General features: G+C 53.6%; 1 protein-coding gene across 2 annotated transcripts in view; it reads right to left on the bottom strand.

Moving 5' to 3' along the window:
• Positions 1-750: 750 nt before the first annotated feature.
• The window catches only part of TTLL11 (tubulin tyrosine ligase like 11), a 228,934-nt gene continuing 212,939 nt past the window's right edge, over positions 751-16,745 (bottom strand). For both annotated transcript variants that reach the window (XM_027614537.2, XM_027614538.2), the window contains one exon: positions 751-6,959. In XM_027614537.2, coding sequence (XP_027470338.1) covers positions 6,667-6,959 — 293 coding nt within the window. In that variant the 3' untranslated portion in view covers positions 751-6,666. The remainder of the gene's footprint in view (positions 6,960-16,745) is intronic.

Here is a 16,745-nt window from a genome sequence, read left to right as displayed (position 1 = left end):
GCTCTGTGAAATGAATACCCCCTGATGCCCCTTAATTGGGGGACTTTCAGGGGTCAGGGATCCCAGTCTAACCTCAGGCTATCCGCTTTTCACTTCCCATGGGGGGTTGGTGAGGTCTGGGAAATGTTTAGAGCAGACGTAGACTGCTCCCCTAGAGTCCAGGGAAGGCCAGGAAGCGGGGGGGGGGGGGGGGACTTTTGTTCCAAGGAAGGAGCCATCAGGTGAGCCCGCAGTCCCAGGAACCACCTTTCCTGCGCAGCTTCGGGGGCTCAGTTCTCCAGGGAGGTGCCCTGCCTTGAGCCTCCCCACCAGGGCAGAGCTTGCATGCACACCTGCTCCGCCCGGAGCTGCCCGCGGTGCTGCTGGACACGCGAGGCGGGAAGGGCCACCCTCCCTCCCAGGGCAGCTGTCCTTGCCACCTGGTCTTCGACAGGTGGCCACGCTCTGGGGGCACGTCCCTCCTTCCCTAGGGGAGGCTGCCCTCCGCAGACCAAGGCGGGTGGCGGGGTTGGGGGGAATCTTCCAAACCCCTCCCTCCATCCGCGCTAGGATCACACAGTTTCCTTGAGGCAATATTTAGCTTCCCAGGCACACAGGAACCATTTGGGGAGGAACAAATTAAAAGGAGCCCTTTTCTCACCAGTTGACCCAAAATGAACGAGCATTGTCCACCCCGGTGGATTTGCTGTGAAAAAGTATCACGCGGAAGAAACGGTCAATACTTTGCAGCCGTTTTTACAATGAGCCTGTGTTTAGCAACACTCAGCTTTGTTTTATTACTGCATTTTACGAAGTTACCAAGACAACTGAGGCCAAGTAACAGAACCTTGACTTTATGTGCCATTAAAATTTAATAAAGAATGTTTAAAGGCTTTTAAGAGGCAGGAGCTGCAGCCTAGCACAGAGCCCTGCCCAGAGGGAGGAAGGCTGGAGCGCCAGGCAGGGGGTGGGGGGGCCCGCCGGACCTCAAGGGCCCCTCTGTCGGGGACATCCAGGTGGGCCCGAGGGTTCCCTGGCATCTGTCCCGTCCTAGCAGATCTCAGCAGACATTTGTTAAGGTAGTTCCTGGGCGCCAATTCCCGTGATAGGCTCCTCATGTCCATGATGACACGATTGCCACCGTAAGGGCCCGAGAAATAGGGCAGAGAGGTGAAGTCGCTGGTGCACGATCACCCAGCATAGTGACAGGCGCTGCAAAAGCAGGTCTTTTCTTCCCCTTTGTGATGCAAGAGGTTCTGCTGGGGAAAATACCCCGGCTGGCTTCCCCCATCACTGTGGCCTCGCTCCTGCAGCCCGGGAGTGCCCTGGTGTCCCTGAGGCCCGGGCCGACGGTCCTGGTCAGAATCCTCAAAAGCACCTTCACGTCAGAGGAAAGCTTTCCCAGGAGCCTCTTGGGGAGCACGTTATGTTACCCTAGGGCCGCACAGAGCCCTTTTTCCTTGGCTCTCTAAATAAGACTCAGAAGGAAATCGCCAGAAATGAGAAAATCATCAGTAATGTTGCTATTTTATACAAAAGCTCGATGGTGCTGTGTGTGTGTGTGCACACGCGTGCACATGTAAAGCATTATGCTGCATGGCTTTCCTAGTTATATACACGTCCAGACTTTTGGTTACTAGAGATGGAGGTAATGGAGGTTGAGTGTTCTGCAAAGCCTTTTTTGTCCCTGGGAACAGAAACACATTTTGGATTTTTTTTCATGAGGGAGAAATTCGTATGCCATCTGGGAAAATCCCTCTCCCGTTCATCACACAAAGTAGGAGACTGGCAAAAAAATGTCAGTCCAGGCGAAGTGGGTTTTAGGTTAACTGACCTCGCGGAGAGAGAACAGCTCCCTCAGCTACTGGGAACACCAGCTTCCGCCAGCAAGAGGTTTCATCATTTCTGAGCTTCGAGGGAAGGTGCTCAAATGCCGGCCATTTCAAGCCCATTTTCAATTATAGGGCCAAGGAATTTAGGACATTAATCAAGAAGTGAAAAAAAAAAAAAAGAAGGAGGAGAAGGAAGCCATTTTGGTGTAATACTCTGCCAATCACAAGGCCAACTCCAGGTGCTGGAGCAACAGTAGGGGCCATTTTTTACCCTGCGAGTGTCGTTAAGTGTGAGGATGAAGGGCAGGTGGAGAGGGAGAGGAGCTGACTGGGCTTCATTCGTCTTGATGGATTACAACATTCAAGAAGGAAAGTTTTTCCTTCATCCCTTCACACTTTGTGGGAAACCAGAAGCCATCTGAAGATAACATGGCATTTGAGCCAAACGTTTGTGTGGCTTTGTGCTTGCTGTTCCTTGTCTTAGCTCCCAGGGACCAAGTGAGTGAGTCACCGCCTTGTGTGGCTGAGGGACCTGCCGCTCGGCCCCTGGAGCTCCGCTGGGGTGGGGAGAAGGTGGGCACGAGAGGGGCAGGTGGGCAGGCCCCTGTTAGCCCCCAGAAGCCGGGGCACAGGCTGGGCCACCCCCCAGCCTCCCGCGTCTCTGAAAGGGGCTCCAAAGCCTCTCCCCTCTGGGTTTTGGGAGGTGTTGAGTCTCTGTGCAGAGTGGTCACGGTGCCAAGAAAGGAACCTGGGGCTTCACTGTGGGTCCGGCTCTGCCTTTCTCCAGCCACGAGCCTGGGCCTCCGCCCCCTCTCTGTGAGAACCCCCATTCCCAGAGGACAGGATGGATGTGTCAGGGGGCAGGTGGATGTACCCATACTTTGTAAACTGTGAAGTGCTGAACAACCGTTGTTAAAGTGACATGGGAAAGGGAGTTGGTTCTAGAAAGGCAGGAACACCATTCCAAAAGTCTGGGCTCCACCCCAAACCGGTCCTAGCACCCCCCCTCCCCCGAGCATCTACATTCACGTGGGGATTACCTACTCTGAGCTCACCCCCCCCCCCATGTGGACATAGGCGGCTACAGAGCTGAAGAGAAGGCCCCACACCAGATAGGAGCCATGGCTAGCATCATCCAGCCCGGCGGGCCTTAGTCTCTGAGGCTGAACAGGAGGGGGTGCCGACGGGGGGCATAGCCCAGACCTGAGCCCAGGACGAAGGGACAAATGACAAGGGAAGGACGGCCCAGGGTCAGGGGACCAATTGTCTGCTTGGGGTCATGGGGCAGCTATGGTGCCCCGGGGAGCCAGTGAGCCAGCTGGGGGCTCGGAGGGCTTCAGTGAATCCCTTGGCAGGGTTTAAAAATCCATGAATCTTAAGGGTATGCACAGGCTCTGGGGGTGGGGGAGGAGAACTGTAACGCCGCTCCTCCCCTGGGACTCGCTGACCATTTACTTTAACCAGCACCTGCTGGACCCCCGACTCCTTGCTCGAGGGGCCGGCGTGAATCGAGCACCTGCCTGACCTGGAAGAACTTGCAGCTTGGTGGGAGGGAGCTCTGTGATGCCACAGGGCAAGCATGATAACAGAACTTTCCAGATTCCCCCAAGTAGATGGAGGGAACAGTTCATTCTGCTGCAGGGACTGCAGTGGGACGTTTGAGCTGGACCTTGAAGATGAGTGTCCGTTGGATGGAGGGAGGCCATCCAGGCATAGGGAACAGTGTGCACGAAGGTGGGAGAGTCTGGAGCGGGTCCTCGTTCTGGGACCCAGCCACGGTGGCAGGAGACCAGCACACTCTCTTCCTGAGGGGCAGCAACAGACAGCGGGTGCCCTGGGAGCGTGGTGGCAGGGGACAGGCCGAGGCTGCCCCCTGACGTGTGTGGGCCAGGATGGAAAGGAAGGAAGGGGCTGGATTATGAGCAGCCTTGAAGGTTGGGTTAAGGAGCGTGGGCTTTATGTGGACAGAGCTGACAGCTGATTGAATTAGGGGATCGTGTGGGCAGCTCTGTGGTTCTCTGAATTCCTTCTGGGCCACTGCGGGTGGAGGATGGAGGATGAGTTGAGGGGGAGGAGAGGCAGGAGGTGATGAAGTCCGAGCTAGGGAGAGTGGACAGGGACCCACGGGAGAAACAAGAGGACACTTGTTTGGGGATGGAGGCTTCTGTCTCCAGGACGCTCTGCCTCCGCCCGTGGGGAGGGGCCCGTTAGGCGGTGCTTGGAACAGCTGTGCGGGATCCAACGTGCCTTTGTAAGCGCCTCCAGCGGGCTCCAGACTGGCCAGGCTGTGGGGATGGCGCGCCTGCTGGCCCCGCAGAGAAGCACCTCTCCCAGGAGGCTGGAGGGCGGGAGGCAGGACAGCTAGCGTGGAAGAGGAAGGAGGCTGACCGGGGCACCAGCAGCAGCAAGGCAGGCACGGCCCCGTGGTGTCCCCAGAGCTGAGACTGGCGGAGCCTGATTTTCTCCATTCACTGAACTCAACCCACTCTGGAGTGCTGGCCCTTCAGGGACTTCGGCTGGACTGTGTGTGCGTGTGTGCGTGTGTATGGGTGCGTGGGTGCGTGTGTGCGTGTGTGCGTGTGGGTGGGTGTGTGTGGGGGGGGGGTCGGCAGGAGGGGGAGGAACGGGGACGAGGTGAGAAGAGGCCAGGGGTGGATCCTGAGGGCCGTATCCCAGAAATGGGGGAACACAGGGCAAAACACAGGGGGCTCAGCTTCTCGCAGGGCATCTCCGGACCCCGGCTCCTTGGCTCCCGGTTCCTCTCTTCTAGGAGAAAGGGAACGTCTGTCTTTGCTCTCACTTCATCTGCACCCTGCAGCACGAGCGGCCAGCTACCCAAGGGGGGCTTCCCCTGGGCCCCAAGGAGGTGGGGAAAGCCTATCACTCACCCTGATAAGGAAGCAGCCGCTAATTCTTCCTGCTCAGCAGCATTGAGAAAAAAGGGCCCGTCTCTCACTTACTGGCCTCATTTCCGGCACTCACCATGGGGTGCAGGGCTCATTCGGGCCCTGGCACAGAGGAGGGGCTCCTTCGAGACAGTGACCTGGAGGGCTGGGCAGAGCCACCTGCCCGCAGATGACGTGCAAAGGTGGGGGACAGGACATTCCTCACCGTGAGAACTGACATTTTCAAATCACCCCAAACCACGTGGCTCGAAATTGACATTTCCCCCACCAAAATCCAATGTGCTTGGTTGATTTGGGAGCTGAAAACTGCACTCCATGTTGGCAAGCGAATGCTTTCTGAAAACAAAATCAGAGCTTTGTTAAAAAGACTCTGTGCTGCTCCCAGTTGCTAACAAGTGTGAGAGACATGTTTACTTGGTCTTTCACCGTGAAGCCCATTTGCTCCGGCAACAACAGGGACTGAAGAATGGGCCTGGGGTCGTCCAAGGTGGTTTCTCTCGCAGCAGACCACTTAAGAACACTGATTGTCCTGGCCCAGGCCACCAGACTGCAGGAGAGGGGCAGGGCCCTGGGAGACCCCGGGCCCCCCCGGAGCAGGGGCAGGGAGGGTTGGAGCTGGAGTCACGCTCACCGGGACACATAAAGGAAATGGGGCTCTGGGGTCGACCAACAGAACTGGACCAAGCCTGACGTTACCAGGTCACCACCCCCCCCCCCCACCCCCGGACCTTTGTTTTCCCATCTGAAAATGGGAAGAGCATTAGGAAACTAGCCAGGAGGACTGGGGAATCAAGCTGATGACTGTCCCTGTGCAGCCTCCTCTGCCGCCCCTCCTGTCTTTGGCCTCCTGTCCTGCTGTTTGGGAAAACAAAGTCATTACCGGTGGCTCTTGTCGCCAAACAGCCCAGAGGGAGCTCTTCAGGGCTTGGTTTTCCAAAATGCCACCTTTGGTGGCCTCTGAGTCTCCCCCTCCGGGAAGAGCTTGGCCTGGGGACACAGATGGAGACAAGGAAAGGGTCTCGTGGCAGGGAGAGTGTGGGCCCTCCTTTCCCTCAGGCCACACCTGCCACTTGAGCTTCGGACATCATGCTCCTGCTCACACTGGCCCTCCCCAGGGTCTTCTGTCCTCCCCGCTGAAGCCCCTCCGCCCACCCAGGGGCCCTCTGGCAGTGCCTGCCACCCACCTTCTGGCCACGAAGTGGCGCCCTATCTGTGGAGGGGAGGGAGGGTGGGCAATCAGAAGCCACGTGACAGTGGGACACCGGCTCTGGGGTCAAGGTCAAACAAAACCAAACAAAATGACCTCTGAGGCTCCTGTCCACTCTAAGACTCTCGGAGCCTTCCTTAGTTACTTCTTGGTTAATTATTTCTTAATTAATAACAAAGCGATCATTGCAGCAACAGGCAAGCTAAAGAAATAAATGAGGCCAATCTGTTAGCTGCACCCATGTAGCCCATGATTGGCACGGAGAGTCGCGTCTGCCCACTTGCTAGTGCCACTTCGTTTTCACAGCTCGCAGGTAGGAAGCAAACATGATGTCCCTGGGACTGAACAGTGTTCTCTCGGAGGCCCCGGCAGACCCGGGACGCAGCTTCCTGGAGTTCTTTCCTCGCCACAGCTCAGGCCGGGGACCACGGGCGCCCCATGCCCCCCAGTACAACAGTTTTACCCCGGTTGTTGCTTCCTGTGAGCCCAGAATAGAAGATGCCATCTGTCACGTTTTGGATGTCATATGTCCACCGATGACTCATGAATAGTTGGACCACCAAGAGGAAGGCGGGCGGGGAATCATCAGCCTTTCAAAGCACAGCCGAGCAGGACATGGGGACAAGTAGGGGCTCTCCAGCAGGACCTCTCCGCAGCCTGCCCCCTCTCCACAGGCGGGAAGCCCAGAGGGTTCTCTTCGGCCCTGAAGGGCTCGCTCTTCATCGGCAGCATCGAGTGGCCCTCAGGACAGCGTGTGTCTGGAATGGGAGAACTTGTGGGCGCTGTTTGTGCAGGACGGGGGGTTGCCCTCTGCCAGCTGAGCCGAGGGGGCGGCCTCCTGGGGGGTGCCGCTGTCTGGGGGCCGGCCCCCTGATGTGCCGCTCCGGCTGCACACCAGGCGCTTTTCGTCCAGGAGGGACAGGTGGTATTCACACAGGTCGATCAGTGAGGCCACCTGCTCGTGGAGAGGCAGCATCTTGAACTTCCTCTGAGCCAGGTAGAAGAAAGCCTCCACGAAGGCCTGCAAGCACATGCCTGTGGACGAAGAGAACAGCGTTAGGGGGGTCAGCACGCTGCCCTGGGATGGCCTGACTCCAACCGCCAGGCTGCTTCCTCACCCACGGCTTCTGTTCTGGAAACTTTAGCTTCTGGGTTAAACTCCCAGAGTGCCTACCCTGTGCCAGGCACCAGCTGGGCATTCACAACCATTTGCAGATTCAATCCCCTAATCAATCCTATGAGGTAGGCTTAATTCACACGGTGCAACAGACGAGGAAACTGAGTCTCGGAGAAGGGGAGCTAGCCGGGCCAAGTCCCATGGGGGGAGAGTGGCGGAACTGGGGTTTCAACCCAGCCCGAAGCCTTATTCCTCTGCGCCACCCATGTTTGCGTTAAATGTTTGCATTAAAACCCAGCCCCTAACTTTTGTAACACTGGAAAAAGCTACTGAGGGAAATCTGTAGGTTTCAGATCTTGATAGAGGTGTCGGTTACATGGGTGTGTGCACTTGTCAAAACTTATCATAGTAGTCCCCATTCTGTCCCTGAAACGTTTTCCCTCACTTTGCCTCCTCAGTTCCCACTCGTTCCTGGGATCCCAGCTCAAAATCTCCTGCTCAGCAAAACCTTCCCTGATTCCCAGATGGGACGTGGCCCCTGGCACAGGCTTCCTCCATTTTCCTTCGTGGCAATGACTGCGGCTTCTTCAGTGTTCGTGTGGTTGGTTCTTCAACGGTCTCGATCTTTCCTGCTGGGCCGTGAGCTCCAGCTCGCCACTCTTCCCCCCCCCCGGGCCGGACACCCCGTGCTCAAGATACAATGCTGAATACTTGAGGGAGTGAATGGATGAACAGAGGAGTTAGTGCCAGGTACTTTACAGACCTTGCCACTAATCCTCAGCGTTGTTACGTCCCACTCTACAGATGAGGAAAGCAACATTCAGAGAGGCTGAGTAGCTTCCCTAAGGTCACACAGCCAGAAAAGTGGTAGCCTGCAGATTCAAACTTTGACTCTCAATTCTTTTTTTTTTTTTAAGATTTTATTTATTTATTTGAGATAGAGAGCACAAAGGGCAGGGAGGAGCAGAGCGAGAAGGAGAAGCAGACTCCCCCTGAACAGGGAGTCCGATGCAGCCTGGATCCCAGGACCCCGAGGAGATCAGGACCTGAGCTGAAGGCAGACACTTCACCAACGGAGCCAGCCAGGCGCCCCTGGGCTCTCAATTCTTTTAAATAAGTTGCGCTGTGTGAAAAGTTGTGAGTCTCCCCAATGTCCAAGTAAAAACAAACCCCATGATTCAAAGTCATGGGATTCCGGAGCTCCTCAGGGCAGGTGACAGTATTTTAGAGGAGGCCAGCTTCGCCCCTACTGATCCATACCTTCCCAGTGGCCTTGCCTCCCAGCTCAGGAACATCATTCCCTTACTGCTGTTCTCAGGGAGAAGCCTGGCCTGGAGTTTGTAAATCCTGGGTGCTATATGGACCCCGGGGATCGGAGAGCTCTTTTCCTGTTAGGATCTGGTGCTGAGCAAAGAAGTTGTTTCTTTGTCTCCTTCCAAGTCCATCAAAGCTTTTTTTGCTCAGCTTTTCTTGACTCCAGATGCTATGCAAGTCCCCTGCTCTGTTTGGCCCTGATCGGAGGAGCTGATAAAGGGAACAGGTAACCCTGGTGTAAAACCCCTCTAACGTAAACAGAGGCGTGGTGCAGACAGAGACACAGGGCCAAGGGGGGCTCTGTCTGCATCAGGAGCCGCATATTCCTGGGGCGCCTGGGTGGCTCAGTTGGTCGGGCATCTGACTCTTGATTTCAGCTTGGGTCATGATCTCAGGGTGATGAGACTGAGCCCTGCGTTGGGCTCTGCACTCAGCAGGGAGTCTGCTCGAGATTCTCTCCCTCCTGTCCCTCCCCCAGTGCCCCTCCCTCCCACATGAGCGTGCATGTGTGCATGCGCGCTCCCTCTCTCTCAAATAAATAAATCTTTAAAAACAAGAGAGAGAGAGATGGATGTTTCCTAATCGCCGACAATGGGCCGGGGCTCTCCTAGAGTGTGTGCATGGATGCATGCGTGTGCATGCGTGTGCATTTGTGCAGGCACGTGCATTTGTCACCGCCAGTGGGAGGGGCAGATCCAAGCAGGGTGGAAGAGGCCAGGATCCAAAGCCAGAGAAACCCAGTGCAGTCCCAGCCCCCAACTTCACAAGTGTGTGATCTCAACAGCGTTACTCCAAGTGTGGTCGGCAGGCAGGTGCCAAGTCCAGGAACTGGGTGTCCCTGGTGTCTGACAAGATAAGGAGCCTGGGCCAGAATAGAAATCACCCTCCTCATCAGTCGCATTGTTTTGTTCAGCTGCAGTATTTTGTAGTAAGTCTTTCTCTACAAAGGAAGTAGCAGGCGTTTACATTCTGGCTCAAGCCTCTTGTCCAGGACTAGAAGGAACAGTTCGCGGATTGCACTGTGGCTCTGAGCAGCCCCAGTCTAAGGCCGTTCTCAGCCTTAACGTGCATGATCTTGTCAAAATGCAGATTCTGGGGTGGCGCCTGAGACTCTGCATTCCTAACAAGCTTCCTGGTGATGCCCACGCTGGGGTAGCAAGCACTGAGCACCTTTTACTCAACAAATATTCGCTTCCTTCCCTTAATTAAACTAATAAGGCTGTGATTAAAGCTGTAAGGCACAGGGAAAAAAACACAAGGAACTTTGTTGGGGAAAAAGTATATGGCTAAGCCATCTGGAAGAAAACGTTCTAAAATGAGAAATGAGATTTCAGGTGTTATACTTGGTTTTCTTTTTGCTTGTCTACATTTCCTGATTTTCTATAGTAAACACATACCTTATTTTATTTTTTATGTGGAATAAAAAAAAAACAACAACAACCAAACAAACACATGAGCAAACAAAAAGCAGAATCAGACCTATATATACAGAGAACGAACTGATGATTGCCGGGGCCTGGGGGTGGGGGGCGAAATGGGTGAAGGGGACGGGGCGATACAGGTTTCCTATTATGGAATAAATAGCTCATGTACCCAGTTTTAAAATATGCAGTGGGAAATTCTAGTGGACGGAAAGAGGTGGTAATGCAGGGGCAGCCACTTTTAATCGTGAACCCTTTGCTACTATTTGAATTTGAAGTTAGGTGCATGTATTACTTTGAAGAAAAGGCTGTGCACACTTCCTGCATACACGTTCTACTTTGATAAAGGTTATATGCACGCAGGGGAAACAGAAGCGGAAGGGAAGGGCAGTATTGACCCTTGCAGGAGCCAGGCGTGCTGTGCCAGGCGCTCGGATCCCCACTACGAATCTCATCGTGCAGATGAGAAAACAGAGGGCCCGAGAGACAAAATAACTTGCCCTCTAGTCACATGCTGGTAAGTGGCAGGGCTGGGATTTGAACCCAGACCTGATGCACTGCTGATTCTGCATCTGATTCCTGCAATAAGGAATGGGCAAAGCGGGTAGGGCTTTGATGGGCAGAGGTGAGCCCGGAGCAGTGGGCTGGGCCGGGAACAGGGAGGAGGGAGCAGGAGGTGGGGCAAGTGGCCCAGGAATAACCCAGGACACCTGTAGCAGGACAGGTGGAGAAGGGTGCAGCTGGACGAGACTGGAAAGGGCTGGAAGGCCAGGGGACCTGAGCCGGGAGGACTGCAGGTGCCTGGGCAAAAGGAGCCGAGGGCCAGTTGTGCAATTCCACGCCTAGCACAGCCTGAGCACATTCTCCAGTCATGGGGGGGGGGGTCTTATTTTGTTATAGTGATAGAAATGTTGTGGGATTTGCTTGTTTGTTTTATTCCTCAAATGAAATCTTGTGAGGGGGGTGGTAGCTCAGAGCCCTGCCCTCACAGAGCTTCCTCACCAGAAGTGTCTCATCTAAGGGACCCTTGGCTCTTCACACCCGGCCAAGCACCAGCCCTCCCGCTGCTCCAAAAGCCGGGTCTAGCATCTTCCTTTTACAGGAGAGGGGAGCAGTAGATGAGGCCCAAGTCACAGAACCAGTGACTGGCAGGAGCGGGACTAGAACTCCGGTCTCCTGACCTCAAACAGCACCACCACCACCACCACCACCACCAAAATAAGAAAGCAAACCAGATACTTCTCAGGCCAGGGACTGGCGAAAAGGGCTGAGAGCCCCGCATTGTCTGCTCAACCCTACTGAGCCTGTCTGAGAGTCTGAAGGCCCGTGAGGGCTGACAAGAGGGACGCCCCGCACTATACACCACGAGTACGTGGGTCGCCGGCTCCCACCATGGCCATGTCGAGGGGCTGTATGTTTGAGTTTGACAAGACATGGTTCTTGCATCTCATTTCATCAAGCGGCCCAGGAAATGGTGGCTGGACCCGGGTCAGTATTCACTGTGCTTGAGATAATGGAAAGTGTTTAAGTCTCTGAGGGGCTGGGGTCGGGAGGAGGAGGAGAGCGGGAGGAGGAAATGCACTCGAGATAATCCAAGTTGCCTTCCAGCGGGGCAGGACTCTCCTGCCTTTTCCAGATCCTCCACAGACAGTCCCCATATTCTCTCTGGGTCTTTCTCCTTCCTTCTTACTATTTATTATAAAATATAGTGACAGTAACAGCAGAAAGCATAGGAAAACTCATGAATGTCCCCCTCTAGAACCTAAGTGTCCTTGACGACTGACCTTCTATCCTCTCTCTTTGTCCACAGAAGATGTGCTTTCACTTAATTATAATACACGTGCACAAAATTTTATACTTACTATGGCTTAAAATGACACCATAAACATTTTTGTATGTTGCTATGCAGCTTCATAACATTATTTTAATAGTTGCATAATATTCCATCAACTGTTGCTTTGCATACCATTTTGCCATACCCTCCACCATTGGAGGCTGAGACCAGTCATTTTTTTCTTCACTATTATTGAGAAGACGATCATAAGCACTTGGTACATCACTGTTTTTATTTCTGATTCATTTTTTCTTTTGCAATAAAACCCTGGGAATCTGGGTTTTTTTAATGTTAAGTCTGGTTTTGGTAATTAATTTCATGTTGAAAATACTTAAACCTTATAGAGTCCTCCAGTGGACCAAGCACATGAATGGGTAGTTCACTTACATTAGCAAGCAAGAGAGAAAACATCATCCAGGCCCCACCAAAGCCACGGGGCGCTATTGCTCACCCATTAACCAAAATGCAAAATAACGATAATAGGGAGTTAGGGGTGAAATCGCTATGGACGTTTGAGAAGCAATTTGGCAAAAGTTTTAAGAGCTATTAAAGTATTTCAAAATATTCCTTCCAAAGGAAAATGAAATGTACACAGTGGTATTCATCATCAACTCACTTACACTACAGTGTGTGTATGGGGAGAGGAGTGGTACTAGACTTCTAGGGTCTTTTCATATCCTTCTTTCTACTTTTCTGTATTTCCCAAATAAAGTAATGCATGTTCATTGTTGAAAATAATTAGGAAAAATATATATATATATTTTTTAACAAATACCCCCAACCCAGCCTCCGAGTTCTGGAGGTCTGTGACGTTCGCCTTGGCTCATCCCCAGGTGGAGTCACTTGACCTTTCTTGGGGCTTCCCTTTGTTCCCTGCTATATATTGGGACAAATCCATTGGGACGAGGCTGTTTCCCCAGTGGGATTGTGTACTCCTGGAGGCAGGGATGTTGCCCCAGCCTTCTCTATATCCCCAGTGCCCAGTACAGCCCGGCATGCAGCAGGCACTAATAAAGATCCATTTAATCCACTTGAATGGACTGGGACCTTTTTAGCAATCCTGTGAGGCAGGTGTTACTGTTCCCATCTTCCAGCTGAGGACGGCAGGGCAAGCCAAGCGGCAAGGGACAGACCACCCGTGAAAACTCTTCTCTTAGACAACGTGCAGAATTATGAACCCAAGATGGTCCAGACAGGAGGCTCTAGAAGGACATGTGAAAACACAGCTCTGAGAAGGGGGGCAGGACCTTGGAGTTCCTAATTCTGAAGTTTTGCAAATTTGCACTTCGACCACGTTGAGGCTGCTGGTCCAGGGACCCCACTTGGAGAATTCACCCCTTCCTCCTCATCTTCCTCCCCACCGCCGAGTTCAGTCTGTCCGTGCTCCGCTCTGAAAACCCATCTGGAAAAAGTGGCCTATCTGCAAAAGGACCTGCCCCCGAACTTTGAGAAGCTTGACTTTGGGCTAAAAACGTCTGCATTTTAAGACAATCTGATTGAGTTATTTTTAAAATCAAATGACGGAGCGGAAAAACCATGGAATTGTTCCAGCTTTGCCTTTCGTCCTCTCTTGGTTTCTGAGAAACCGCATATCCCCGGTTTCTCCCAGCATCATTGCTGACCGCTAAGTGGGGCAGAGTTCCATTGCCCTCTGCAAGGTCCTGCCCTTCTCTAGCTGTACTGAGGGACACGAGACCAGAAGGGTTCACAGGCCAGGCCACAGAGGGCCCTGTAGACCATGGTCAGACTCTGGGTTCCACGCTGAGGAAGATGGGAGGCCACTGGGGAGACGGGAAATCACGTGGTCAGTGTGGTTGCTGTGTTGAGACCAGGAGGAAGGGGCACAAGTGAAGAGACAGAAGGACATGCCTTAGGGTCTACTGCACTGGTCCAAGCGAGGGTCGCTAACGGCTTACACCAGGGTGGGAGTGGCAGAGGTGGTAAGGATGATGAGATTCTGCACAGAGCCTGAGGGCAGTGTCAACAGATCTGCGACCTGCTGGTGGGTCGCATGTGGACGTGGGGGAAGTCAGGAGCCATTAGGAAGGAGGGCCTCTAACAGCAGAGGAGGACTAGACTTCCCCCCAAGGCCTGTGGTTTTCAAACGTTTTGTACATAAAATAACCTGGGGACCTTGCCAGAAATGCAGGCTCCTGTTCCCAACTCCTGGAGATTCTGTGTGTGGGCCACGAGGCCCCTAAAACTGCACTTGTACCTGCAGCGTTGGTGATTCTGCAGCCATGGGTGAGCAGGAAACTCTGGGATGAAGACTCCATCTTGGCCATCCCCTTAAAGGCTCTCAAGGAGGCAGTGGAGTAACGAAGTGAAGAGCCTGGTCTCTGAGAAGCTGAGTGCTGGGCTAGCCCTGCCGTGGGCAATCAAGAACCACGGGGAACGCCCAGAACAAACTTCCTCCTCTGAAATCCCACTGCCCACCCCCCCTCACCATCTTTGTCTGCTTGGACTGCCATATGCCATATATGCCATAGCTGGGCGTCTTAAACAGCAGAGACTGATTTTCTCAGTTTGGAGGCTGGAAGTCCAAGATCAGGCTGCCAGCAGGTTTGAGTTCTGGTGAGAGCTCTCTTCCCGGCGTGCAGACGGCTGCCTTCTTGTGTGTCCTCAGATGGCATAGACAGAGAGCGAGCCAGCTCTCTGGTGTCTCTTCTCATAAGGACACCAGTCTGTTTGGATCAGGGCCCCGTCCTTATGACCTCATTTAAACTCAGCTACTTCCTCAGAGGCCCCATCTCCAAATACAGTCACACTGGGGATTAGGGTTTAACAATTCTGTAGCATCCCAACTTCTCGGTTCTGCTGTGGCTCACCCGGTCCGCGGAGACACTCTCCTACCACCACCGAGCCTTTGGGATCACCCGAGCCATTGAGGAGAAATAGAAGAAATCTTCCCCGTCTTCCTGCTCCTCTGCCAGTTCCCGGAGAAACCCCTTACAGCTCTCTCTCCAAGTTGGAGGCATCTCTTTGGTAACACTGCTGTAGAGGCTGGCCACCGTAAATGTAATGAAAATAAACAACACTAGTTAATAATTATGGAGCCCTCATGAGGGGCCAGGCCCTGAACTAAAGGCTTCAAGTGCATTATTGAATCCCACAGAAGCCCTACACAGCAGATGTCAACATCAATCCCATTTTACGCTCAAGAGACTTGCCAAAGTCACACAGCTGGAGGGTGGTGGACCATAGGAACCATTCTCGAAACTTCTTGACTCCGTGGCTGCTTCGAGAGCCTTCAAAGAGATGGCCACGTCGGAATGGTCCTTCGGGTCGTTGGGAAGAAAGAGACGAAGGCGGATACAACACCCGCCTGACAGCGGGCCCCATGCATCTCTGCCTAATGTCAGCAAGGAGGTGCGGATCCGCCGGTCCCTGAAAACGGGCTCTGCCCACCTGCCCCCCATGCCTGAAGATAAGCTGTTGAGTATTTTTTTGCAACTTTATTTGGGTTGATGGATGTTGCTGGAGAAAGCAGCCTTTGAAGCATTCTGGATGTGGCCATATGCACGTCTCTCACCCAAGACTGTCGCTTGCACACGGGGATGCGGCCCCTGACAGACCATGGCCTCATTCTGTCAGCCAGCGGGTGAGGGTGGGCTCTCGGGCTCCTTCTGGCTTCAAAAGTCCTCTGGTCCCCACCCCCTGGGAGGGGTCCTCGCGCACAGGACTTAATGACAGAGCTGGTGGCCACTCTCCAGTGATCCCACCCTCCATTCTGGAGCTCAAGGACAGAAGCAGCAATAACACCTTGCCAGTTTGCAAAGCATCTCCGTTTGCTCGTCTGGTTGTCCGGGTGATGTTCAGAAGAGGGTGCTATGACAAAAGCATGAGGAGCGCAGACCCAGAGAGGCCAGGTGGCTTGTGAAGGTGGACAGGGCAGCGTTAAACCCACGCCTACCTGACGCTCAGACCCCCGTTGTTTGTCCTGCATCCCGCCCTTAACATCTTACACTTACGTATTCTTTTACAGTTCCCAGAATACATTTGCAAAGATGATATAATTAAATCCAAATCGTTGTGGACAACCGGGGATATTATCCCAGACTGAATAGGAGATATTGTTTTCCTCTCAAAAATACCGGAGCTTCCTTGCTCTAATTCCATTTCAAGGTATTGGTGCATTGGGCGAGGCCAGCCACTTGCCAGTTCCTTTTCTCTCACCTGCCTTTAAATCTTTCTTATGACCCACCTAGAATAGATGTTTCTGTCTGATAGTGAAATTCTAAATGTGTAAGTATACAGGCTTTCTGTTTGGAATTGTCGGTAGGAAATAAAGCTGAATGATCTGGACTGGAATAAGCTTAGTGATTCCTCTCTGGGCAGTGGAATGTTCCCCACAAGGGCTGTCTGTGAAGCCTGCATCAACTCCAAAGTGGTGAATCACCAGAACCTTCCCTCCATTCTTAGGGCAACTTGCAGCCTGGCTCCCCGTCTGCTCCCGCACAATGCCCCCAGACGTGAGTGTGGTCTCTGCAGCCCAAGGCTGGCGTCTCCAAGGACTCCACTTTGGGAGATGGAACCCGGACATTTCCCACGAGACAGCATCGGGCTCATGGGACAGTGCCTGGGGGTCAGATGTGCTGGTCTGGGTCCAGCTATGCTGTTGTACTTGCGGCCTCGTCTTTAGCAAGTGGCTTCACCTCTGCAGACCTCCGTTTCTGCATCTGTGAGATGGGGACATCACACCTTTTCCAAGTGGCTTTTACAAAAGGCACCGCCCAGGGAAAGCCCAACAGGGTGCTTAGTAACAGCTGTCCCGAAGCCTCGGGCGACCTCTCCACCTGGATTTTTGTGCCCTCAGCACATGTCCTGCCATGCTGTCAGGACATTGGTTTCATTTGCTTCTATTATGTCAGACAGCTGACCGCTTGCGTCCACACTAGACTGCCAGGAGGCCCGGGTGTCTTCGCCCCACCTCTGGCAGCCCCAGAGCAGGTGGTCAACGGTTGTTTGTGGAATAAACTCGCAGGTTGGCCGGGATGACAGGGAGGAAAAGTCATGCGGGGGGTCAGGAGACCGGGGTTCTCAAAATGGTCTCTGTCCCTGTGGGACTTTGAGCCAGTCACCCCTCCTCTTCAGACCTCAGTTTCCCCTTCTGCAAACTGGGTGATTTCTTGGGA

The sequence above is a fragment of the Zalophus californianus genome, chromosome 13, assembly GCF_009762305.2.
Source record: "Zalophus californianus isolate mZalCal1 chromosome 13, mZalCal1.pri.v2, whole genome shotgun sequence".
Lineage (NCBI taxonomy): Eukaryota > Metazoa > Chordata > Mammalia > Carnivora > Otariidae > Zalophus > Zalophus californianus.
This window is presented reverse-complemented; position numbering and strand designations above follow the sequence as displayed.